The 26,214-nt window shown below is 51.3% G+C and overlaps 1 protein-coding gene across 5 annotated transcripts in view; it reads left to right on the top strand.

Moving 5' to 3' along the window:
- NEDD4L (NEDD4 like E3 ubiquitin protein ligase) overlaps positions 1-26,214 on the top strand; it is a 293,853-nt gene that overhangs the window by 157,309 nt on the left and 110,330 nt on the right. For 2 of the 5 annotated variants that reach the window (XM_075533194.1, XM_075533193.1), the window contains exon 1: positions 3,896-5,523. The exons of the other annotated variants lie outside the window; for them this stretch is intronic. In XM_075533194.1, coding sequence (XP_075389309.1) covers positions 4,318-5,523 — 1,206 coding nt within the window. In that variant the 5' untranslated portion in view covers positions 3,896-4,317. Of the gene's footprint in view, positions 1-3,895; positions 5,524-26,214 lie in introns of those variants that run through there. 5 annotated transcript variants of the gene reach the window in all.

Genomic DNA, 26,214 nt, shown 5'->3' with positions numbered 1-26,214 from the left:
AAAGTAATTGATTTTCTCAAAGTTCTTTAAAACTCTTGTTTACTTCTGATAGTGTGTCTGCCCAAGGAGGATCCGCCTGTATGTCCTCCTGTTAGCTTAAAGTTCATAATTCTCACAAATATTTCTGTGTTGCTAGGGCAGAGACCCGGTGTGTGCGTCTCGGTAAATGCTGATGGAGGTCACCAGCGATAGTATCGGGCCGTATGGTTATGCTTTGATGTTGGGAATGCAGAACAGTAGGCTGATCTGTAAAGAGGCCATCGGTCCTGGTAAACACACCTTGCAGGTTTGAAAATATAAGCCAGGCTGCAAGACTGTACCCGGACCCAGACTGGATCCACAGCAGTTCTCTCTGGGGAAACAGAAATCTAATTAACAGTAGAGAGCAAAAAGTGAATCTATATTTAGCAGGTAGAAATAAGCTATGTTTTAAAAAGTAGCAGTGCCCATAGGAGGAGAGTCTTAGAAAGCGCCTCTGAAGAACGCGAGATGTACCACAGGTAGAGGACTGCTCTCGGCTAACGTCCCATCTGACTCCAAGGGGGCGGCTCAGAAAGCCTTGCTACTTACTTACTGGGCTTCGGTTCATATGCACACCAGTCTATTCCACACGAGACAGGTACAAACGTGTCTGTAGTCAGTGGATGGGTGTCTTCGGTGGCTTCCAGAGGGATCCAAGGGCCCCGTTCAATCAAGGCACAGAGGTCATCTCTCTGTTTTCTCTCTTCTCCCCGTATTCTGAAGGGCGGGCTGATCTTGATAGATTTTTCTCAAAAGGACACAGCTCGCAGGGACTTGTAATGAAGTTTTCAGAAAATTGAAAACACCGTTGGTGTGAACCAGGGCCAAGAATGGTGCCCCATGCATTGTTTTTTCATCATGACCTTGCACCTGCTCCTCCAAGAGTAGCTAGGGCCTTCATCTTGCCCTTTCAGACATTTTTTTATTCCCCAAATAACTAACATTAAAAAGGAACAGATGTGGGTCACTAAAGGATGCAAAGGGGCATAAATAGAAGAGCTCCCTGAATACAGACCTAGTTGGGAGGATAGGTCACCTTCAGCTACATGCGTTTTGAGACTTGGTTTAATGGTTTAAGTCAGCGGTTCTCAACCTGTGGGTCGTGTCCCCCTGCCCCTGGGGGTGGGTCAAATGGCCCTTTCACAGGGGTCGCCCGATTTATAACAGTAGCAAAATGGCAGTGATGAAGTAGCAACGAAAATAATTTTATGTTTGGGGGGGTCACCACAACATGAGGAACTGTATGAAAGGGTTGTAGCCTTAGGAAGGTTGAGAACCTCTGGTTTAAGTGATTTTGTAGCGATAGATTTTTTTTTTTTTACTTTGGTACATAAACACACATAATTAACGTAACTGACCTTTTCTTTTTAAAATGTGGTTTCAGAAGTGAATCTGGTCTAGGGCATTTCATTTTCCAGGGGAGTGTCTGCATTCAGTACCTACGAGCTGTGTGTTTTTATTATGAAAAAGAAACGCGATCGTGTTCCTCCCAAGCCTTTAAATTAATCTCCAAAGTGATAGGAAAACTTTGTTCAATCTGTTATACTCAAATTTACCTTTCCAGGAACGGAGCTCAGCTGTTTGGTTAAGGGGGTGTTTCTTATCACCACCCCCTGCAGATGCCAATGGGAACCTCTCAGTTTTGAATAGCTCGAGTTTTTTCAGTTTACTCCAGAACTTGGTCGTCTGCTCCACTCTATAAGCTTTGCATTCTTCTTCAAGTTAGAAAGTCTGCAGGTTCCAGCTTGCCATTCTGACACCTTGGCTGCGGAAGTATGTGGATTCCGGAGCCTTTGCTTTGAGTGCAACATTGTGTTCCTTGGGCACTAGTTAGTTACACTCTCGCAATGCAAAGCAGTCGCCTTTCCATGCACGAGGTTGCTCTGCCTCTATTGAGTAAGAAACTGTAGAGGGTTGCGTTTAAAAACTCCTTAGCATGCTTCTCTCACCCTGGAGAAGACTCTGTACATTTGACAGCAGCCCGTGTTGTAACAAGTGTCCCCAGAGGCACCCACAGACTCAGTCTTCCCCTTTGACCCCCGTGAGCACAGTGACACTCCTTCCAGACGAGGCGTAATCAGACAGGAAGGAATTGCCTCGTCAGATGTTTTCTTTTATTGTGAGATGTTTTAATAATCGATTTGATTATTTTTCCTTATGAAAACGCACAGTCGCGCTCTCTCTCTCTCTCTCTCTCTCTCTCTCTCTCTCTCTCTCTCTCTCTCACACACACACACACACACACACACACACACACACGGATTTTCCCATTTGTGCTACCTAAACGACAACTTTTGTTGATGGCATTACTCTGCCATGAGCCCCCAACTTGACTTCCAGTGTGTGTACAGAACTCTTGCGAAATCCTGTGTCAATGACAGCTTTATCTGAAACTCTGTGTTCTCCTTGATCACGACTAACTTTGCCCCAAGACATCTGCAGTCTGGCTCCTGTGAAACCAGGGGGACAATCCAGTTAGGACAATTTTTGACTCGGCTGGAACTAAACTAGGTGTTTTAACAGCTAAACAAACTAGCTTCCATTTCCCTCTCGAGGTTTTTCGGGGCACAGGACACACCAGCCTTTCGAAAGAGAGATTCGGTGTATATAGTCAGAGGGTTCATCTTCTGCCCCGCCCCACCCCCTCAACTCCAGAGCTGTGACAAAGTCATGCTTCCAGCACTGCAACATGAACTTTTGTGTCACACTTTGGCGCCTGGAACTCCCCCACACCCTGCCTTCTCCCCTAAATCAATGGTTCTCAACCTTCCTAATGCCTCGACCCTTTCATATAATTCCTTATGTTGTGGTGACCCCCAAACCTTAAAGTTATTTTCATTGCTACTTCATAACTGTTATTTTGATACTGTTATGAATCGGGCGATTCCTGTGAAAGGGTTGTTTGACAGGCCCCCCCCCCCAAGGGTCACGACCCACAGGTTGAGAACCACTGCCCTGAATAATTCTCTTTGGTAAGAACCCGGTTCTGAACAGCAAGCTCTTAAAACGCACAGCAGAGTTCCTACTCAAGCCTGTTTTCCCTTTGTTTCTGGTCTGCTCTGGTCCCTGGCGGGCGTGTGCGTCTAGCTGTGATAGAAGATGGCTTCTCACTTGGACCCTCAGCTCCAGACAGCACTTGCTGGGGGCAGAGGGCTGAGGGTAAAAAGTTCATCCATACAGAAACCATATGCACAGCTTGGTTCAATGTTGTCTTCTTGTGTGTTTATTTTGTTAGTGGTGGTTGGGTTTTTGGTGTGTTTGCTTAGTTTGTTTTGTTTCTTTGCCCCTATCTAGCATATGTGGAGGGATCTATTTTTTTCCCCAGGTGGGTTCCTTATCTTGGGTGCAACACCTATGTTTGACCACCTCGTGATACACGAGGACCTAAAAAAAAATTCCTGGGAACACTCCATTGTTTTTCACTTCCATCTTTTCCACGAACATTTCGAAGCCCCCCTCTAATATGAGTCTGTATACACATGCCTACTAGATGAAAAAGTGGCAGAGGCGGGGGCCTGAGGTCTCAGCACGGAGGGGCGTGGCCTGCATTGTGTGGGGTGTGTAATCGTATTTGTAGCCTGCTTTATGAGTTTGCATTCCGTAGTGATAGTGTGGTGATGTCATAAATAACAGGCTCATCATAACATCCGACGCTGTGAAAGTGTAATCAGGACACCTAAACCCCTTTCCATGGTGTAGCTGGGCAAGGGGCCAGGGAGGTGGGACCCCAGGCGGTGCGGGCTGCGAGCATGACCCCCTGGCCTGCCTGGGCGACGGCGTGGCGGCGCTGGCTGGCGTGCTTGTGGGACGACGGGCTTTCGATTTATAGCAGCGAGGCTCGGCGTCTGCGCTGCCCTGGTCAGCTGTGAGAGCTCCCTGCTGGGGCCACTCCTGTCTGATGGGAAAGCGGCAGCTGAGAAGGTGCCGTTTCAGGCTCTTGCTGTTTTTTAAAAAAGGAAGCTACTCTGAGAGCGAGAAGGGGGGAAGCTGGCTAAGCCTAAGCCCACGGGGCTGGCATGGGGGGGAGGGGGGAAGGAAGCGAGCGGTCATGTGGCCCTGGCCATCCTACCCCCGGTCCCTGCGCGGACGTGCGCGCACCCCTCTTATCCAATCATGCCTGGAATGCCGCTCGCCACTTGGGTTATTTCTGCTATCTGTCGCTCCCGCTGCCGCAGTGCTAACGGTTTGGCAGATGGGACACTTTTTCTTGGAGTTGATGTCTTTGGGGTTTGACTTCTGGCAGTGCTGGGGCCGCTGTTGCCGCCCCCCCTCTCCCTGCCGGCCCCCCTGTGTGCCATGGCCCATCGGCTTCGGTTTCATTTTGGCTCCAGTCGGAGCAACACGGCCCCCGAATCGGAGATCCTGGACCGGGAGCAAGAGGACGATTTCTGCATGGCCTTCCACACGCTGCCCCGGCGCAGCGGCCCGCACCCGTGTGCTCAAAATGGTGGCAGCGAGTGTGGCGGTGGTGGTGGCGGCAGCAGTGGCAGAGGTGGTGGCGGCCTGCCGGGCAGCGTGGGCTCCCTCAAGCGGAGCACGTCCATGTTCATCCCGCAGCTCCTCAACAGCCTGGAGGCGCGGCCCACCCGGAGCTCGTCCATGCAGATCTCCCTGCAGCGCAAGGCCCGGGACGGCCTCCCGGATGAGTGCACACCTCCCGACGGCCTGGCCGACGTGCTGCCCTGCGTGTGCCCGGGCCTCCGGGAGGACGGCGCTGGCCCCATGCGAAGGTCCTCATCCCTGAGCAGCTCCCAGGACACCTCGGAGAGGGGCAGCCCCGAGAGCTCTCCTCCCCGAGTACCCCGGGCCTTAGGGCACCAGGCCAATGGGACCAGCCCTTGTGGCCGCTGGGCGTTCTGTTCGGCGCCTGTCGAGGCCACCCCGGAGGACGCCGAGGCCCCATTCACTGTGGGCATGGCTGGCCGCGAAAGCCCCCCGGGCCTGAACATCAGCGGAGTCAGGATCCAGCACCGGGCATCCAGTGTGGACACGCACCACGTGAGACTGATGCCTTTCGGGTCGGAGTCTGCTGAGCCACGGCGCTGGTCCCTGCAGCACGTTCCGGATGCTTCTGGGAACTCCGGGAAGCGGTGCTTCATCTTCCAGTTGCAGCAGCCCCCACCAGGCTTCCAGGGCCCCGGGGGTGACTATAACTTTGGGTTCACTGGCACCAAGGGTGATCGGTTGGTGAGGTACCCCCGCATTCGGCTAGAAAGGAGCACTTCATATCCCACTCAGCCCAGAATGGAACGGGTAAGCCCGACCGAAAGGCAGAGCCCCTCTGAGAGGCCGGCCTGCAGCAGCCGGGGACCCGAGAGCCGCGGGGCTAACTGCATGGAGAGGACGCCCCAGGGCCAAGGCTGTATGTTTAAGATCCAGCAAGATCAAAACGCCGGGCAGCAGCACTTCCGAATCCTTGTGACCCGGGGGTCAGAGGAGACGCACCAAAGTCCAGAGGGGAGAGATGTTAAAAGCCCTGGCCCTACTGGAGCTGGCGCCCTGGTAAGTGAGCCCCACAGCCTGTCCTGCGGGGCCCGGCAAATGGCATCCTCCCTGTCGCCGCCCGGAGGCCTTCAGGGCCAGGAATGTGTGTGTGGCCGAGTCCCTTCGTTATCCGTCCCTGAAGCCAGTTAGCATTTCAGAATTTTAGACGTTTCACATCTTCAATCGGTCTGCCCAAAGTGAGCCAGCCGCCCCCCAGCCTGTTAGAACCGCGCTTGAAAAGCCACTTGCAGGGCTGGCCTGTGAAACCCCCCCCCCCCCCACACACACACACACACTCCCATCGGCCTTTAAAAACAATCAGGGATGTAGAGGAACTCTGGGAAGTGCTTGAGCGTGGCTTGCTTAGCCATTAAAATAAGCCGTGTTGGTGGGACCAGTCTTCTGTGGCTCTTTGCTTTGGGCCAGTCCTGCTACAGTTTACTGGCTTGGTTTGTGTTTATTTGTTTGTTTGTATCTGCCCCATTTGGTCATAGTGAGCAAGAGTAGTTACACTGGGTGGACGGTCAGAATGTGTTTGGAAGCTTTCTGGACTGAGGCTGGGGAAACTGATGGGGACTCGTGAAGGGTCAGCTCGCACAGCTGTGCAACCTAACACTGCCCACTTGAGTCTCTAAGCCCGAGATGCTGGATTTAGACGGGTAAGTGCCCGTCTCCAGCTGTGGAAACAGGCGGCCGGGAACAGACTTCGGCCTTTTCTGCTTGTCTTTCTCGCTCTCCTACTGTCAGTGAAATGGAGTACGGAAAGACAGCTGCTCATGCCACCGGCCTGATGACTGCAGCTTCCCTAGATTGCCGTGGGATGAAGAGTTTAACCAGTTCCGTGTCTCGCCCATTGTCCTGAGCCACAGAGCCCTGACTGAAAGTCAGAGTTGGACGCCACCCTGCCCCAAGTGTCGCGAGCTAATCGGTGTAAAGACGCAACGCTGAATTAATTCACCAGGGACTCTGTGTGTGTGTGTGTGTTTCACTTAAATTATTACTTTGTGCTCAGAGATCTATATATGGCCATGTAAATAAATTGTCACCTTCCTATCTTGGGGTTTTACTGTTACAAAGGAATAATGAGATGCGCTTTGCCAATATTGCATTCATCTCAATCTTAAATCCTTTTTGGAAAATGTTTTCCTTCTGCGAGCCCCTGTTGTTATTTCATGATCCCTTACCTTCATATTAGGCATCGACCAAATACTTGGTCATGGTCTGAGCCAATATCACTTCTTACCCAACAGAACAAACATCGGTAGAATTTGACGATTAGAAAACACATGGCCTTGGAATCTATTTTAACTCAGAGTGACGCTCTGGAGAAGAGTAGAACCATGTCTCTTGGGTTTCCCAGGCCGACTATTGGGTTATGGAAGGCGACTGCCATGTCCCTTCCCCTGGAGTGGCTGGCGGGTTTGAACTGCCACCCCTTTGGTCGGCAGCCAAGTGCTTCACCGTTTCACCACCAGCGCTCCCTTTGAGATGGTAGAAGATTGATTCCCTACCCCCTAGGAAGTATCAGGCCGGTTGTGTAAGCGTTCTTGGGCGGATCATGCTGACCGCAGACCAGCTAACACCTATCATCATAATGCATTCTCTAAAGGTTGGACTGCCCACATTAGAATTCACTTGGCAGTTCCAATGATGAGACCAAATGGATTTCTAAAATTAAAATCCCCTGTGCCTTGAAGTTTCTCGTGTGACTAGAAAACACAGGGACCCTCGGAAACGTTGTGCGCACCTTCCTCTCAAGGGCTTGGCCAACGACACCGGGTCTGTTGTCCAGGAGGCAGGTGTCTACCTTCTGTGGCTGAATAGTTCCACGCTGAACATGAAATCCAACATTCCGGACAAAATGAGTGCAGTTCCGTGAGAGAGAGTTTTCGTTTTCTTAGCCATTATGTTTTTTTGAACACTTACAAACAGTACTAAATTTTTATATGAAGGGATATGAAGCTTGTTTATGTATTTATTTTAGAAAGTCCTTTTCTGTAGGAAACAAAACCCGTCACAGACTGTCCGAAAGATAACCAAGCAGCCCGTGCCGTTCAGCAGCTCTGCAGTGGTTCACATGGGCCAGCGTGTTAAGTGGAGGCAGCAGCTGTCCCGGCCTTTTTTATCTTGAGGGAAAACATTCACTCGGCGTCTACAGCCTGGCTCTCACCAGCTTTGGTCAGAGGGCATTTCATTATTCCTGGGCATGAGAAATTCACCAGCATGGACTCCAGTCCGCTTCTTGAATCATGTCTGATGTCGCCCTCAATTGGGGAGAGCACCACTCAGGAGTCTTGACAAATGTGCTCATATTTCATAGGCTCTGCCCGGGGCCTGGTTACAAGGCTAAGTTGTGAGTGCTTTGTATTTCTGTGCCTTCCCAGCATCCTGGGAGGACCAAATCGCCAGGGCAACACAGCTCCAAAACCTGCGGACCAGCTAGGTTCCTATGAAAAGTAAAGGAAACCTCTTTTCAGCACCCACTCTTCAGCCAAATCTAATACCCTCCGGAAAGAAGGGGTTCTTGTTGCTACCACCACCGTGTGTTCTGACATTTTAGAGGGCTTAGAAGATGCTGGGGCAAAATTAGTAGTCGCTTAACCAAGAGTGGAGTTGACCTCTTAATTTGTCTGGAAAGTTTGAAATTTCACCAGTATTTATGCCCCCTTTCCATGTGATTTTTGTACATAGTCGCTGCCAGGCTCTGCATTTCACAAGCTTGAGAAAGCCAACTTTTAAATCCTTTCAATGTCATTAAGCGTTTGTTCAAGTCCACTCTGTATATAGCTTTACACTAGCGACTTGGAAAGTTTCGGAGTTAATCTCCATTTCTGCTGACATAGAGTTTCTAACATAAACAGAGGATGTAGGGCTCGTCGGAACCAAAAACATGAATTCTAGCACCTGCCACATTTACTAGGAGGGGAGGGAGCGTCCCGGGTCTCGGACCTTTCCCCAGTGCCCGGCGGTGAACGCAGACTTCATAAAATTCACACAATGGTCCTTTCCGGTTACAATCGTGTTCTGGTGAATCACCAAGGAGCTGTGGAAATCATGTTAACTTGAGGATTTTCATTTGAGTGTCTTTTAGAAAAGATGACTTCAGCACACAAGGAAAGGTCGCCGTTAGTAAATAGATGGGCATTACGGGTGTCCATGTGTGAGATTTTTCCCTAAGAAAAATTCTATGACTCAAATATATGCATCAGTCTATTTTTTTTTAAGTGGTCCTTTCACAGACTTGGTTTCCTATTGGACTCTCCACACAGATTTCCTCTGGATCTGTTCAGGGGTGGTTTGGAAAGTCATGCAGCCGTTGTGCACAGGGTTGGCGCTGTATGTGCTTGTGTAGATGTTAGTCCAGGTAGATTAGAGAAACAAAACCATAGACACTCATATTTGTATAAGAGAGGATTTTATATAAAGGGTAATTGTACATTAAGAAAGCATTCCAACTCAGTCCAGTCCAAGCCCATAAGTCAGATATTAGCACATATGGCCGATACCAATCTATAAAGTCCTCTTCAGACTCACGAAACACATGCAATGATGCATCACAGGCCAGTGGGTAGAAAGTCTTTGGATCCAGTGGCGTTGTAAGCATCTCGGCGCTGGCAGGGGTCTCTACGTGGCTTCTCCGGCTTTAGAAATCTGGTTAAATCAGGATAGGTCCATGTGGTTTCTCCAGCTCAGGAGATCTGAGTGACAGACCAGAGTCCACCCCTATACCCTTAATCCTCTCAAGTCCCAAATGGACACCAGATTAAATAACTACCACACACACACCTACGATGTGACCATGTCCCGCAGTAGCTCATGTCTCTGTAGGGCTGCACAGGCTGACAAGTACTTCCCTGTTGTTGGTGAAGTGCCTACAGCCACCCCCTCGCTGTGGCAACATGGTACTTGGCCGTCCCAACTATCATGGGACATAGTGTCATCTCACTATTTCAAATGCAGGTACTGGGAATGGCCATTCAGTAGGATGACCAGTACACTTTGAGGTCATTTCCTGTATGTAAGAGGGAACTTGAAATTCACGCACATACCGCGGAACCCTTGTGGCACAGTGTTTAAACACCCGGCTGTTCCCTGAAAGGTCAGGGGTTCACTCGCCCTTGGCAACTCTCTGGGAGGGAGAAAGCCCTCTTGGTCCCATCCGTGAAGAGTGAAGCTTGAAAACGCTGCGGGCAGCGTTCTTCTATAGCACTTGGGGTCACCATGATTGGAATCAACGCTTCATTCAGCCAAAATGTACTTATACAAACTATTGCAAACAGCGTGGGAAGCCAAGGAACACTTTTCATGCTTCTGCTACGTGGTCTTCTCCTTCTGACCCCCGGCAGCACTGGCCTCGTGGAGAGAGGTGGCTTTGGGGACTCAGAGCCTGGCAGGAAGTTTGCTATTTTTGAGCCCTTGGGTTGCTTGGCTTTGCACTATTTATCTGTGAGCAGTGAGGATAGATAGGCCCAACCTGTAGGTGAGCGATCAGGTTGAAATGAGACAGTGAATCCCTGATGCACATCCATGTGACCTCCCTCCCTTTAACAGGAACTTCTCTCCCCTCCGAGGGTTGGCCAGTTAACTGTGACAACTCCATTCCAATCAGCCATGGCCTCAGACACAGGACAACATGAATCCACATCTTATCCGGATATATCCACATTCATTACTAACTTCAACACCTTTTCTGCTATGATTTCATCTTCCCAAATGCCTGCCCTTGGGCATATATCTCATACCCTATATATCCCAGAGCCCCAGCACCAGTCCAGGATGGTACAGTGCTTGGGAAAACTTGGATAGTCACGAGCAGTGCATTGCAGGAAAGGCCCTGCGTTAGTCCGGGTTGACTAGAGAAACAAATCCAGAGACATTCACATGTGTGTGAGAGAGCTTTAATGTATATCAAGAAGACATTATCAATAAATCAGTCCAGATCAAGTCCATAAGTCCCTTTTCAGACCCACGGAGCCACATGCAATGATGGCAGAATTCAGGATCATCACTGGCTGGTGGGTGCAAAGTCTTTGAATCCAATGGTGGTGGACCATCTCCAGGGGTTACGCAGGTCTCTCCATAGGGCAACGTCAGCCGGAAGGTAAACCAGGAGGGAGAAGGGGAGGTTCCCAGGACCCTCCTTCTGAGTAGGTCACACCCACAAGGAGGCACCATCAGGCGGTGACCTATTGAGAGGCTAAACTCCACCCCTACACTTCAAGTTGACACGAAATCATGTAACTACCACACCCCCTTCATTATATTTGCCCTCCTGAAGCTTGAAAGCTTGAAGGGTTTATTGTGGCTGATGTTGGCAGACCTGTAGTCCTTTCCCTGTGTCATTTTGCCCTGTTGTTTCCAGTGGTTAAAGTGACTTCATTAGCAGCGGAGGCTTTTGAGATGCAATCAACCATTGTCGGTGTGAAGTGTTGACACGGCGGGGCTTTTACATGAGGGTAGTCTGTCGGGATCTGTCTCAGTAGATAACGCCTTTTAGGGGCTGTGTGCAAGTGTCACCGTTGCTTTTGATTAAGTCCAATTCCTGGACATTGAAATAAAGCTCTCCTTGTATACTGTGCACGTGCTAATAAACATGGCCTCCCTTAGAGGGAGATGGGAAGGAACTGGGCTGCGGGGCTGGGCAAGCCACTGGGAGATTTGATGAAGTGGTTACGTAGTAGGATACAGAAGCGATGATCTGATGATATGCCATTGCCACCCCCTGCCTGATTCACAATATTACTGCTTCCTCAGAGAAGTTCACAGTACCAGATGAGAATTTTCTTGCAAGTTAACTTAGGGTGTTTCTCTATATTTAATGGCTTACAATTAATGGAAGTGTCCTCCCACCCACCTTCCTATCACTGCTAAATGGTAGTGCAACTTGAAAGCATCTTTTTCATTAAAACAATGAACAGTTTTGCTGTGGAGACATTGCCACTGCCGCCAAGTCCATGCTGACTCATGGTGACCCTACAGAAGAGGGTAGAACTTCCCCCGCGGCTTGCCAAGACAATCACTCTTTATGGGAATACAAAGCTTCCTCTCTGTCCCAAAGTGGTGACTGGTGGTTTCCAATCACTGACCTGGAGGTAAGCAGCGCATGGTGGAACTCACTACCCACCAGGACGTCTGCCATCACGTTGATTCTGACTCATCGTGGCGTCACGGAAGGTTCTCCACGGCTGAAAATCTCTACGGGAACAGAGAGCCAGCCTCATCTTTCTCCCATGTCGTAGCAAGTGGATTTGAACCTTCCATGTGTGGTTAGCAGCCCGGCGCTTTTCGGACCGTGCCCCCAGGACTCTGTGCAGAGATGGCTAGCTGTTCTAGGGGGGGAGGGGAGGGGTGTGTGTGTGTGTGTGTGTGTGTGTGTGTGTGTGTGTGTGTGTGTGTGTGGTCGCTCACCCTCAGTCATCTGATGGAGCTGTTTGTAGTACTGGAAAAACGGGACAGGACAGAAGCACGGGCTGTGATGCTGTTGAGAGCCATCCAATCCCAGCTGATGTCGTCATACCTCTGACCAGAGAGAAGCCCCCTTCCAGCCATCATAGTGGGGGTGAGTGCATTACATGTTCCTTAACAAAGCCAGCTGATTTTTAAGTTCATCATTTACTTTGGCCTTCAAATGATGCTATTAAGATCCAAATGACCCTTTGGCACACAAAAAAAGGTTCCCAGCCCTGTTCTAAAGGGACCTGCCTTTGGGGATCTCCTGTCTTGAGCCTACTGGGGCACAGGGGCAGCACGTCCAGTAAGACCAGGTAAACTCTCGCCTGTCGTGAGTGGGCCTGCAGGTTGGCCCTTGCATTCCCAGCCAGTGGTCTCTAGTCATGCCCATGTTTAATAGCCAGTTCTGGTTTCAGGATATAAGGTGGACTACATGGAATGTCTCAGAGTCTGCTTTCTATACCCTTGATTCTTTTGAACCCTGGACTCCTCTGTCGGTTTGGGGTCACTTGCTTCAGTCTCAGGGTAGAAGCAGGGCCAGGCCACGAATCAAAAGTCTGGTATCCTGAGCTAGAAGGGACTTTGTGGGTTCCGGCTGGACTCGGCTTGCCATGCTCTGGATGTCTCACTTCTCTGTTCCTTTAGATACCTGCTCAGCCTGCGTTCTGCAGAAACTCAGCATTTGCTCCCCACCCCGCACACGTGTCCACTCAGGGCTTAGTCCCTCCAGGTGGGAGAGACCAGCCTTCTCCCCCACCCCCGACCAAGATGCAGTTGTAGCTTTCTCTTATGACTTGATCTTTGTAGTTGGAGGGGCATCGGGTGGATCTTGCTCCTTCTGTAATGCCAAGGGGCTGACTTCCAGCCAAAGGTGGTGTCTGTCAGAGAGGAGGGGGAACGTTAGGGAGCATCTTAGGCTTCAGCGAGTCAGGTCGTTTCTGATAGATTTAGCTTATGGGATTTTTGTTTTTGTTTATTGCTTTCTGTAGTTCAGTGGGAACTAGTAGGTCTTATTTATTATTTCTGTTTTTTAAACTGTTTTATTGACACTTCATCCACATATCCTACAATTCGATATTTCAATCATATCCGGAGCTAGTAGGTTTTAAAAAGACATCTGACTGGCTGCCATGGAGTCGATTGTAGGACAGAGTAGAATTGCCCCATAGAGTTTCCCAGCTGCCTTTAGACACAGACAGCCTCCTCTTTCTCCCTCGGAGCAGCTGATGTTTGGGGTTAAACTGCCCACCTTTCCGTTAGAGGCGGAGTACTTAACTCTGGCCCTGCCAGGGTCCTTAAACACATTTAATGATCCATATATGTCATAATGCACCCACATCTTTGTGAGGGGGTTATAACCTCAGAGTCTTGTTTTGGAGGGCTAGCGTTCTATTTTTGCCTTTTTAGAGAGGTGATTGCAGCCCGGAGAACCCCTGTGGGGAAGTTCTACTCTGTCACGTGGGGGTCTCACTGTGGGTCGGGGTCATTTCCATAAGCACACGGGAGCATTTCACTCTTCCAGGGTTAAAACGAGCTGTGTTGGCCTAGCTTTTCAAGAACTTGAATAGAAGCATGGCGGAGTGAAACTGGTCATGCTATTGGTGTGCGTTTCTAAATTCCAACCCAGAACTCTAGTAGGTCTTCTGCTTCATGGGTTTGGGAGTCGTGGGCAGAACCAGCAGGGCTCCGCCCGTTCTCCCAGGGACCTGGTCTGCCGTGAGCACCGGGAGCCGGCAGCATGACTCCCAGCTTCTGGTGTGGCATTTTCCTTATGAGTTACTCTGCCGGAAGCGTGATGCCTATTCCTGTGTTCGCGGGAGTTGCTCTTTTCCACCGGAAAGGTTGGAGGGGTGGAATGCTGAATTGTAATAAGTTTAAGCATATTTGGTTTTAATATTTTAAGCCAAAGAACCTATTAGGGTGGTAGGGGCCAGACCATCTTGCTTCTGATCTAATGTGAAACACACCAGGGCATCCAGATGTTTAGCTGAGGACAGGGCCGTGGGCAGGGCGCCACCCTCGGGCCTGTCTGTGCCAAGCTGGAAGGGGATCGGCAAGGGAGTCCTCGCGCCTGCAGTTTGCCCTCTTTCTCCACTCCTACCTGCAGGGGCCGGTTTGTCATTTTCGATGAGTGGGCCTACAGAGATGCAAGACACCTTAGGGATGGACCGGCTGTGTCCTTTCATTGTGGAGAGGAGGAAACTGAGGGCATGCCTTAAGCTCTTAGGAAAATGTGGGTTGTTTTGCATCTTAGGCTTGAAAGCATTGTTTGAAGTGACGTCGTCATGCCACTTGGTGTTAGAAGTAGAAGCATTTGGGGCACCTGGTTCCTAGAGTGTCCGGCTCCGTAGATAGGACAGCTGAGACCGGGTCTGCCAAGCCATTGCCCCCTCATCTTAAAGGGTGACAGAGATTTTTCTCCATGGGTCAGCAGGAGGAGTCCTGTGGGGAGACTGAGGGAACCTCCAGGCATGCATTTGTCCCAAAAGGTTCTTGGTCCTGATCAGCAGGTTCCACCAAAGTGTTCATCAACGTGCAGTGGCTCTGTGCTTTGCGGGATATAGGTGTGAGGTCCCCTGCAGGAAGAGCGCCTCACCTTTCCATGTGGCCTTAGCAGAATCCCTCCCTTGCCACCACCAACCTTCTGGAACAGTCCTCTGCCCACGTTCTGGCCTCCATCAGCAGAGACACAGACCCCTGCAGCCTTCATCCTAACACCGGGTTGTGGGCACATGATGCAGCAGACCATGATGCGGGTTTCTCTGTCGTCTGCTTTTCCACGTGGTGGGGACTCACACTAAAGAAGAGCAAGAGAAGTGAATTCTCTTCTTTTTCTAAAATGTGTATCTTTTTAAGGTATTTTTTTAAAGAAGTGACTTTTCTCAGCACCGATCTTTCTGTCTGTTATGGCATATACTGCTAACCTTACTCAACAATAGGGTCTGGGAAAAGTGACCGTGAGGACCCATCCAATCTTATTGACATGGTGGCTGCACCATTGGACTCAAACCTAGCCATGATGGGGTGTTAGTCTGGGTATATTAGAGCAACAATTCCACAGAAACTCATATGTATAAGAGAGCTTTATATAAAGGGTAGTGCACATCAAGAAAACATCCCTGCCCAAGCCCACAAGTCCAACATTAACCCCTATGTCTGCTACCAATCCACAAAGTCCTCCTCCATCTCACAAAGCACACACTATGACACCTACTGCAGGAGGAAAGCCGAATCAGTGAACACGTAAGCATCTCAGCGCTGGTAGAGGTCTCCACACGGCTGCTCCAGCACCCAGGGCTGCATCAGCATAGGTCTATGCAGCTTCTCCTCGGAGATGTTTTGCAGGAAGTGAGCCTTGCCAGCTGAAGCAGGGAACTAGCTAAGGCAGCGGCACCTGGTCCGACCGTCACAAAGCAAGAGACCCAAGAACTAGAAAGGCAAGACTCACCAAGCCATTTATCCTCCTGCCCTTCAATCAACCCCACATGTGTTTATCGGCCAGGTTGGTACAATAAACTTTAACTCTCATGGTGATGATGGTGTGGGGCCAGGCAGTGTGTGGCTGTGTTATGCAGACTCACTGCAAGTCAGCATCGTCCCGATGACCCCTCACAGCCTCAGCTTTGTGTAGGAGGATGCACGCCACCTAGATGGGCATTTAGAGGTAGCAAAAACACGCATATGAAACGACCCTCATTTCCGCCAGTCAGATACCCTGTCTTTCCTCGCGCGTGTCCCATGCTTTGTGGCTACACTCATGATTTCTATCACCCAGCTGTGCACAAACGACCACCAGGTAATGAGGCGGCAGCAGGATGATCTGTTTCTGAGGGATGGTTGTCTGCGCCCTGAGAGCCTCCAAGCTAGCCTAAGGGCAGTAGAGAAAATGCAGAAACCAGCCAGACGGGCTTCACTGGGGGAGGTATTGACCAACTGACCGCCACACACCAGAAAGCCGGTGGAGGGTCATTCTTGACTCGTGGGAAGCCCAAGGTAGGGGTGAGTGATTGAGAAGGCAGCTTGTGGAAGAAGATACAGCCATTCTTGGCGGTGCAGGCCTCCGAAAAACACCCAGGCTTGGAGAAATTGCAGGGACTTCTGCGAATTCAGGAGCAATTCGAGATTTGGGAGGGGAAGAAGGTTGGTTGACTGGTTTCTTAAGGACCTGGTAGGAAAATCTTTTGTCCTTACTTACTGTGACCTGTGGGTTCTTCAGCAAGCTCTCAGTGCACTGACACGGGCCTATGGCTGCTGTTCACGTCTGGACCTACAGCCCGACGGGGCTGGGTGGGCCTCTGCTGCCCTGCCTGCCAGTCATGCCTTTATTTTTGCTGAAGCCATTGGGGTGGGGAGGGGGCGATAACGTTGGCCATTTGATTTGGTTCCTGGAATCAAATGCTTCCATGTATTTCCTAAAACCTCCCTGTGTGTCGTTGACGAGCCCTGCCTTTGCTTCATCACAGGCGTGGAACTCCCCAGTGGGCGCTGGAACTGGAGAGGCAGCCGCTGTGCTGTCACTAGGGGGTGAGGTGGTGCCTGGCTCTTCAGTGAATTTCCTGAGCCAGTGCTAAGCACTATTCTAAGACGGGCAGGTGGGGGGCTGGGCGCGCAGCCTGAGCAGCCCCCGCACCCGGCTGCATCTAGTGACGGGGAGCTCGTGCACACGTGGCCTGGGAGGCGATGGGGATGGCTGTGGGGAAAAGCAGGGGGCAGTGCTGCCAGGCCAAGGCTGGCATGGCGTGGCCGATGAGCAAGCCTCACATAGTGCCCCCACCTGCAGGTGAGTAGTCACCGCCCCCCCCCCCACTGCAGATAGCTGGGAGCCTCTTCCAGACAAGAGGGATGGCAAGGGTAAGTTGTCTCGAGCCCAGAGAGCCTGGGAGCAGGTGACCGTGGCTGCGCTGGAGAACTGGGATGAGGTGCTTGGACTGGAAGGGGTCGCTCTCGCAGTGGTGTGGGCAGATGGCCCAGTGCCACGGGGAAGACTTGGAGAGGGAAGGCAGGAGGGAGAGGGGTTCGAACAGAGCCTTGTGATCCCATCCTTGTTTGATGGGGTCCCACTGGCAGCTGCTCTGGGGGCCGAGCAGGAGAAGACTGGGTGGCTGTCCCTCCTTGCTCTAGGGGACAGAACCTCCCTCCCTCGTCTCAGGGGTCTGACCCTCCCTGCTTAGCTCACCCTTGTCTCTGGAAACTCGGTTCTCCCTCCGCTAGCGCTATTGCTGCTGCTGCTGCACTCAGTTGCCGGCGGGGCCGTGCCGGGCCGTGGGTGGATTTATTTCTGCACTCACTCCAGCGCCTGCCTCTGATCTGCAGATTGCACCAGCCATTGATGAATCATCTGGGGGCTACACGCACACACACAGTGTCTTAAATAGCTCATCTCTCCTCAGCAGGCTCCGGCCCAGAGTGGTGGGCCTCAGAAGGGGGAGGGGTGGGGGGTGTCCTCAAGGGAGGCTCCTGCATCTGCCTGTTTCCCAGGGGCTTTGGGTGCCATGACCACCACCCCCCACCCCACCCCCCGTCATCTTTCCCTGGTCATTGCATTTCCTTGTCTGGCCGATGACTCCGGACCTCCCTCTCTGGAGGAGTGGAGGGTTGTGGTAGGGAGAGCAGCACAGCCAAGTCTTCTCTGAGGAAGTAGATACAGTTTTTGCCCCAGCTGCTAAGGCTTTCCTACTCAACTGGCTTGAGAACCAGAGACGTCAAGTGGTCGTGCTCAGGTCCTGCCCACCCCACTCCACTCCCCGGCTGCTTCTGAGAAGGCTCCAGCTCTCAGCAGCCGGCACAGTTCCCCGGGGGCTTTCTTGGTTGTGACCTCCACAGATGCAGATCACCAGACCTTTCGTCCGCAGCACTGCCAGGTCCACATGGTGGTGTGAGCCCCTGCCAAGCATTCATGGCACCCAGGGTGTTCTGAAGCCCTGTAGGCAGCGGGTCAGCCCAGCCAGTGTCTGTGTCTGCGCAGGTGGGCCCAGGTCAACCACAGGGGCTGTGTTTGGAGAGGCAGAAGGAGAGAGCCTGCTCCTGGGGCGTGTCTAATCCGACGACCGCAAAGGGTCACAGGCAGGCCCTGGCAGTAAGTCAGGGACAGGAGCCCTGAGGTCACAGAAGACTCGCTGGAGACTGGTTTTCCTTTTGAGCCGGCGTCTGTCTCTGCACAGTGCGTTCCAGGTGGCGGCTGGAGGAATGCCGGGGTTTGTGGCCAAGCAAAACAGATGCACAAAGAATGCCCTGCCGTGGGGAAGGGGGGAGAAGTGGGAAGGGCAGCGTGTGTTTGGCAGGGGGAGGGTTATAGAAATGGGAGACACGGTGTGTGGTTGTGGAGCGGGGCCGGATCGAATGGTCTGTCATAAAAGGGAGGTCTAAAATGTAAGAAACCTTCCCTTAATGCTCAGAAAAGCCTCCTAGGATCCCGCGAGCGCTTCCAGGCCTGGTGAGACTCACTCTCTGCCCCTGCCTGCACAGCAGCCACGCTGGGCAGGTTGATTAAGTGCCCATCTTCTCTCCAGTCCAGTCCACTGGGCATGCGAGCTTTTCATCTGAACTCACTGCCAGCTTGGCTAATTAGCAGGTCAGCTCTTCCTGGACAGTGCCCACCAGAGCAAAGCGCTTCACTGTCCTGATTACCCAGCCCCACTGCTGGCATTCCAGGGCCTCAGGGTCAAGGATAGGCTCCTTGCTTCTGGGGGTGGGCTGTCAGCATCTTGCTGTATGGCTGTGACCCAGCTGAATCTGATGTGGGAGTCTAGTCAGGGTTTAAAACAACGTTCCCTTTAAAAGGTTAAGGCCAGGGATAACCGAGTTCTGGGTTTGCCAACTTTCAGTAAAACAAAAACCAAAAAAAAAAGCAGTGCTGAGTTCGCTCTTTCTGCTCACATGTTTTCTGTGATCACGCTTTCGTGCACATACTTGTTGTCTGTCCGCGTGATGCCTGTTGATGGAATCCAGGGGGCTCCTTGGAGACTTAGGAGTCCGCAAAATGAATTCCCACTCCAAGGAGCCAGTTACCATGCCTGTGTGTGAGGCAACATGGAGGGCCCCGGTGGATCCTTGCGAGTGCCATTCTCCTCCCTCTGGAGGATTAGCTCCCCAAATAGCGCGAGGGGGGGGGGGGACTTGGTTTCCCCAGCTGCAGAGCGTTAGTGCAATCGGGCACTCCACCCCCAACCCATACAGACTGGTCTATCTGGTTCCACAGCCTGCAAATGGCTCTTTTCTCCAAGTCTCTAAAGTCTCTTCCTTCTGTCCGTATGAACCGAGCGCATTTGTGTGGCTTGGAAAACTCCCCTTCCAGAAACGACTGGCCAGCCGTCACACTCTGGCGAGCCTCCGAGAAGGGGCAGTAGGCGGCTGGCTCTCTGCCTTCACAGTATTCAAAGCAGATTGGTAAAATGGAAAGGACCCGAAAGGTAGGTACCCTGAGCCAGCCTCCGTGTTTCTTAAACCAGGAGCTTGAGGTGGCCGGCGCCCAGGAAAGAGCCAGGAGAGCTGGGACTTGGGGTGGCCTGACCCACGAAGTGCCGCTCTTCCTGCTACACGGGGCACAAGGCCTTGGTTACTATAGCCAAGCCTGGCCATCTGGACCTTCCACCATGGCGCCTGCCGGGAATAGCTTGACTCCTGGATTCAGGGCGAGTTCTCATTGTTCCGTTTCGCTCCCCAGTTGCCACCATAGGTAGAGCCGTCTGAGCCCATCTCAACCATCTTTTGACTCCACGTCTCTCTCAGAGCTGTGGGCTGCTATACCAACCCGTCCACTCATTTTCTAAATACCAGAAGGCACCGAGAATCCATGGATCGGTCGGTGGCAGTGGGCTCTGTTTCTCTGGGAATGGCACCTTTGGCTCCTAAGGACGTGTGTGAGCCAAGTCCCTGACTCGCTGCCATCGAGTTGATGTTGGCGCTCAGTGACCCCCTGGGACACTTTGAGCTTCTGAGATGGTAACTGTTTATGAGAACAGATAGGGGCTGCTTCCTCCCGCGGAACAGCTGTGGTTTCCGACCTTGTGGTCCGCAGCCCATTTTGTAACCCTCTCCGTCTCCGGGACTCCACGCCAGGTCCCTGGGAGGGGCAAGAGGGAAGCGCTGGACTCTATTTATTCCATTTGCTTCTGTAACTTCTCTCCCCAGGGTCTCACTAGGGCCACTCAGCTCCATATCCTTTCCCTTTTTACTTATTTTGCAAATCTCCGATCATGTCCTTTGTCTATTGTATAGCCACCCACCTTCCTCTTCTCACCCATGGCTTCTCTTCTGTCCCCGAGGAAATAGAAAGGATTTAGCCGAGCTAGGGAGGATTTTTGGTGAAGAATCAGTTCTTTGTGAGTGAAACGCTGGTGGTTTGTCTCTCTCCTCTGTTTCCCTTTGCCGATTTCACTCTCATTTTCCTCTTGGAAGGAGCCCAGGTGGCAGAGTGAATTGCGCTCTGGACTGCTTACCCCGAGGTTGCTGGTTCAAACCCATCAGCTGCTCCTGGGAGAAAGGTGAAGCTTTCTCCTCCCGTAAAGAGTCAGGACCAGTTCTGCACTGTCGTACTGGGTTGCTATGAGTTAGAATTGATTTGGGACCAGATGAGTTGTTACTGTCAGGTATGAATGCAGGATTAAAGAGGATCATGTATGCCGGCTGTTTAGCATAATGCCCAGCACTGTCATGAAAAGAATAAAAAATAAGAATAAACTATATTCTGCCTTCTAATTATGAAGTCATAATAATTTGTCATTATGAAAATAATGATAAAAAAGATACTATGGTCTACTCGACTTCTGTGGGTCAGCAACTTTTATACTAAGTTGAAGCCACACCCCTTTCAGTTAGTAGTCTAACTCCTAACCACCATACATATTCGTGTATAAGCTGAGTTTTTCAGCATATTTTTTACTCAGTTTTTGTGGTAGAAGGAGGTGCCTCGGCTGATACTCAGGTCTGGTTATACTCCAGTATATATGGTATTTCCACCTCCTGGGAACTTGGCACTTACGCACGGTTCAGAGAATGATAGCCTTTCTTAGAGTTGTTTGTTCCCTCTGCACCAGGCGAAAATGTCTCACAGCCGCACAGGGATTGGATCTGCCAGTCTGTGTTTCACGACGCTTGAGTAGTGCTAGCTGGGTTTGTGGCGAGCGCTAGTGGCACAGTGGCCAAGCCGTCAGCCACTAACAAAAGAGCGGTTCCAACCCACGGGCCTCCATGGAAGAAAAGCGTGGCCGTGGGCTTCTGTAACCATTTCAGTCTTGGAACCCCGGGGGCAGTTCAACAATTTTAGAGTTGCTTTGAGTTGTAACCAACTCAGATAGCAATGGGTTTTGGTTTCTGGGTTTTGCCCTTGACCTTTTGGGACGAATAGAATGTATTACCCAGGATCCGAGGCTGTAAGTCTTTATGGGAGAAGAAAGTCTCCTCTTTCTCCTGAGGAGTGTCTGGTGGCTTTGAAGTGCTGGTCTTGTCGTTCACAGCCCAATGCATTATCCACTGCGCCAGCAGGGCTCCCTTATGGCTCCAGCATTGTGAATGTCCCAATGAACTTCTATGGAAGAACCGTGTAGAAAATATTAATGCAAAGTGTTCTGGAAAAGATTTGCCTATTCCCTCGGCTTCAGTGTGGTTGCGGCCGCAAGGTTTAGGGCTTTAAAATCACAAAGGATGTGAGGCTTCTGTGCCTTATTCTCTCTCGTCAGAACAGAACCCTTCCTGCTCATGGCGTCCTTTCCCCTGAACGCAGGTGTCAAGAGGCCTCACTGCCCTGTCATCAAACCCCAAACAGAATCATCACACATAAGGTACCCTGTTAGGATCACACGAGCCAGGGAAAAATAAAGATCATAGAGTATGTGTACCTGGTATCTCTTCCCAAGAAGCCTTATATGTCTATAAATTATGAAAACAAAATTTTGTGGGGGGTGGATGTGCGGGTAATCAATAATTGTACCCGCATTTATGTTATTAACCCACCTAACTGGCCTCAAGTCAATTCCAAGTCATTTTGATGGCCCGCAGGACAGAGTGGAACCACCCCACAGGGATTCCGATGATTCTTTACAAAGTCAAACAGCCATATTGTCCTCCTGGAGGCCAGCTGGTGGGTTTGAACCACAGACCTGCTGGTTAGCAGTTAAATCCTTAACCACAGCACCACCAGGTCTACTAATCACACGTGGCAGTTGTATATTTTCCCATTGAGTAGGATAAGCATGGAGGAGCGAAGTGGGTGATTTTCCTGCGTGTATTATTATCCTGTTTGATAATTGTTATATTCAAGATAATCTTGTACTTTCTGTTTTGAATGATTTCCCCCACTACACCACAATCGCTTCTCTATCATTTTACTCCCCAGATTTCAGGAACCTGTTCATAAAGGAGCTATAAAGAATTAGTCGTTCATTTAGGGTGTGCTTTGAAATGTCAGCAAATTGCAACTTCTCAAACCTAAGACTGCCATTGGACGTCACCCTGGGTGCATAAAGCAAACTTGGTATTTGTGAACACAAGAAAACTTAAAAACTCACTTATTTGATTCTCACTCCCCTATATTTTAGCCGTGCATACTTGTAAGTCACCTTAAGTGTTACAGAACAGATAAGGGGCTTCTCTTCATACAGTAGTGAATTCGATGGTGCGAGAATAGAAGCTAAAAATAAAAATCCTCTTTACTGATACTGAATTTTCTCACACAGTAGAAACTCTGCATCCCTAAACCCAGGTGGGTGGGCAGTGGAGGGGGGAGAAGCCTCAGCTCACCAGTGGAGCTGGGAGGAAATAACTTGACTTCAATGATTTGCCCACTGGGGCCACAAGACATCAAAGCCATGAGGAACGTGGCCCTTCTGAATCTCTCTTAGGTTCCAGGGCCCCATGAAATTCTGGTACCGAGCGAGCCAGAAGTGGTTGCTGCATGTGTCGGGCGTGTTCTAGCTGCTGTCGTGAGGATGCGTAAGAGAGGTCCTGTAAATCACATGAGCACATCGTTTTCTAAGTATGAAAGACACAGGGAGCAAGCATTTGGTGTGACCCTGGTAGTGGAGCTCCCATCCTGTAGGGTCGCTGGCCGAGTGCCCACCATGATGCTGAACAGGCTTGGGTGGCGTCACCAGGAGTAGGCCGACTGGGACAGAAGTAAGGCCTGTGCTAGACTGCTCTGAAGCCTGGCAGTGGAGCACAGCGGGCTCATCCTACTGGGGTTGGGATCGTTGTGAGAGGAAGGCTGATGGAGTAGCACCTGACGGCAACAACTTGAAGGGCGGTTGGAAGCACCCCCCAAGAGGGCTGTGAGCAGGAGGCAGTGGGTAGAGGGACGGAGGAACCTCACACACAAGCCCTGCGTGGGGAAGAGGGAGGTGTGTGGAAGGAATCGAGAGGTTGCCACGAGGCCGGAAGAAAGGGCCTGTGACCCAGGACAGGTCCCTAGACCGGTCCCTTCGCCTGACTGTAAGGAACAGGTCAACACCTTGGTATTCACGCTTACAAATTCTGATAGATCCAAAACATGAATCACCCCTGCCTGCTCCTCTGAATTACAGGAAAAGAAAGCATGGTGTTGTGGACAGTACACAACATACGATGTGATTTCATATAGATCAGGGGTCCTCAACCTTCCTAATGCCTCGACCCTTTCATACAGTTCTTCATGTTGGGGTGACCCTCCCAACCATAAGATTATTTTCGTTGCTACTTCATCATTGTCATTTTGCTGCTGTTATGAATGGGGCGACCCCTGTGAAAGGGTCATTCAACTCCCAAAGGGGTCACAATCCACAGGTTGAGAACTACTGATATATAGATCATTCTTAAAAGAGAATAATGCTCAAGGGAGACATTTTTTTAAACTCGTTAAACTAAGCTATTTGGTTTTTACGAAAGTATCGGGGCTATTTTTGGTTTGAGGTTTAAAGATTATCCCAGGGCAATCGTTTCAGTGGTTCATCTACCAAGCGTGGCTCCAGAAGGTCTAGGATGCAGGAGAATTTAAATTTTTGTTTCACATTTCCCCTCTTTGGGTGTGTAGAATCCTGGATAAAAATTTCAGTAACGGTAGCTGGTGTCCCATCCAGTTCTTCTGGTGTACTGGCAGAGATGGTGGTGGTCGATGGAGATGATTCACCGGACACTCATCCCCGCTTCCTCCCCTTGGCTCTCCTCCTCCCTCTGCTGCTCCAAGTGACCAGGAGAAGCCTCTTTCTCCGCTCTAACCATTCATCTCTCCCATGAGAGAAAGCCGCGTTGATGTCCTTTACACAGCCATGTACTGAGATGACATAAGGCCCCGCCGGTGTCGGTGAATGCACGATGTTTCTCTCATCTTTGGGATCCAGCTTCATGTTCACAACAGCTGACAGAGGAGGCTAAGCCTTGCTTTTCCTTGTTAATTCGACGGGCACAGCAGCTGTGTCTGGGCAAAGTGGTACAGTGTGGTGGGTGGCAGCCTGGTGGTATCAATGGGCACGATGACAACAGAGCAAGTTGGACAAAGGTACTTGCTGGTGTGAAGAGCTCTGTGGGCTGCTAAATGCAGGGTTAGTGGTTCAATACCACCAGCTGCTCTGCAGAAGAACGATGAGGCTGCCTGCTCCTGTAAGGATGTACGGGCTTGGGAACCCTGTGTGGGGTCACTGTGGGTCAGAGTCCAATCGGTGGCAATGGGTTGGGTTGGGTTTGGGGGTCTAGTTTAGGCTCTGTGGTGGTTTGCTTCAGGCCAAAATGGCAGGCTGTGCGGCCCTCGGTGTAGGTCCAGTCTGGTCCTCAGATCATTGTTAGAATTGGCTCAGCACATCCTCCTTAGAGTAAACGGAAGACGACAGGGTGGGGACACTGGGAGGGAGCTGTGGGTTTTTATTCCTCCCCAGTCAGGAGATGGGGTTTATTTTTCCTCATAGAATCCAGGTGTCCCCTGGGGGACTTGAACCAGCAGCCTGATGCTAGGTCATGTGTTTTCAGCTTTTTAAAAGACTCTGAAAGGACTGGTAACCTCTTCCCCTTGAGCAGGGAGGGGAGGTGGGCGAGGAGCTGTCCTGCGAAGGAACTCCAATGAGCCACATACATGGTCACTTCGAAGTCACTTCCTTGAAAAGCCCCCATGATCTTCATTCCATTCTCCATGAGCTCTTTGAAGCCACACTCTGGCTGGTAGCTCCAGCTTGCCAACTCTATCGCCCACCTAAGTGCCGGGCTGCCGTCATGGGTGCACAGCCCAGCGGGCCCCGGCCCCTGTGACGTTGGAGACCGCCAGAAGCCCGCCTGGCCAGTCGCCGGGTCTGTGGAGGAATGCATGGTGCTTGTGCGTAAAGGCCCTAAGTGCTGGTTGTGGGGGCGGTGGCGTGTTGCCCAGCAGACGACCAAGAGACTGGCCCTGGAGAGCTCATCCTGGGCATCTAAACGTGGCCTCTCCAGGGGAGCCAGGTGCGTGGGGGTGGCCAGTGCTTGGGCAGCTGTTTTTCCAGGAAGCTGGAGGCGGGAAGCCTCGCACAGGATGACAGCCCCAGGCATTCGGGGGCATACTGGGCTAGGGCAGCTGAGAAACACTTTCAGGAGCCGCAACCAGGAGAAGGCATGGATGCGACCAGAAATGGAATTAATTTCTCAACTTGAAGCCTAAAAGGCAGCAAGCATCATGTAAGGAAATGGGCCGTGTTCTCCAGGCTGCTGAGCGAGAACGACAATTCATAGCCTAGAACCTCAGCCGCCATGCAGCCCTTTGTCCATCTGACCTAATCGCTGGGCGATGAAGGGCTCCCTCCCAGTAATAGCGAGTGATTTAACATGGGATTCACCACTGATCCAGAATTTCAAGACCGATGCGGTAGCCAGGGCCCAGCGCATATGACGAGCCGTGTGTATGTGCATGTGTACACGGCACTTGATTGATGCTCAATTAGTGAGTGGAGCTTAGCTTCTGCAGTGGTGTCTCCTGTTTACATGATTTGCCAGGTTTGTTGTAAAGCAAAGTCTGGTCTTGGGTACGAATCACAACAGCCAGCCTGCATGACGAGCTGTGCCTCCAGGGGACGGTTGCCTGGTCTCCTTGTCACGTGGTCACGGGAGACAGACAAGCGCAGCATGTCCTCCATCCCAAGTGCCTGCAGGAGCCACCACACCCCACATCCGGCGGTGAGTGGAGGTGTAGGACAGCCTCTGGCCGGTCAGCTCTGTCTTGGTCCCCAGGGAAGTAACAGTGGAGCGGCCGTGCCAGCCAGCCTTTCCAGCACTGCAGCTTCACCTGTCCCCCTCAGCTGTCACCTGACTGAGGCTGTTGTGCCCCAGGGATCG

This window comes from Tenrec ecaudatus, chromosome 15 (assembly GCF_050624435.1).
Source record: "Tenrec ecaudatus isolate mTenEca1 chromosome 15, mTenEca1.hap1, whole genome shotgun sequence".
NCBI classification, from domain to species: Eukaryota; Metazoa; Chordata; class Mammalia; order Afrosoricida; family Tenrecidae; genus Tenrec; species Tenrec ecaudatus.
The sequence above is the reverse complement of the archived record's forward strand: the minus strand, read 5'-3'. Positions and strand labels throughout refer to the sequence as shown.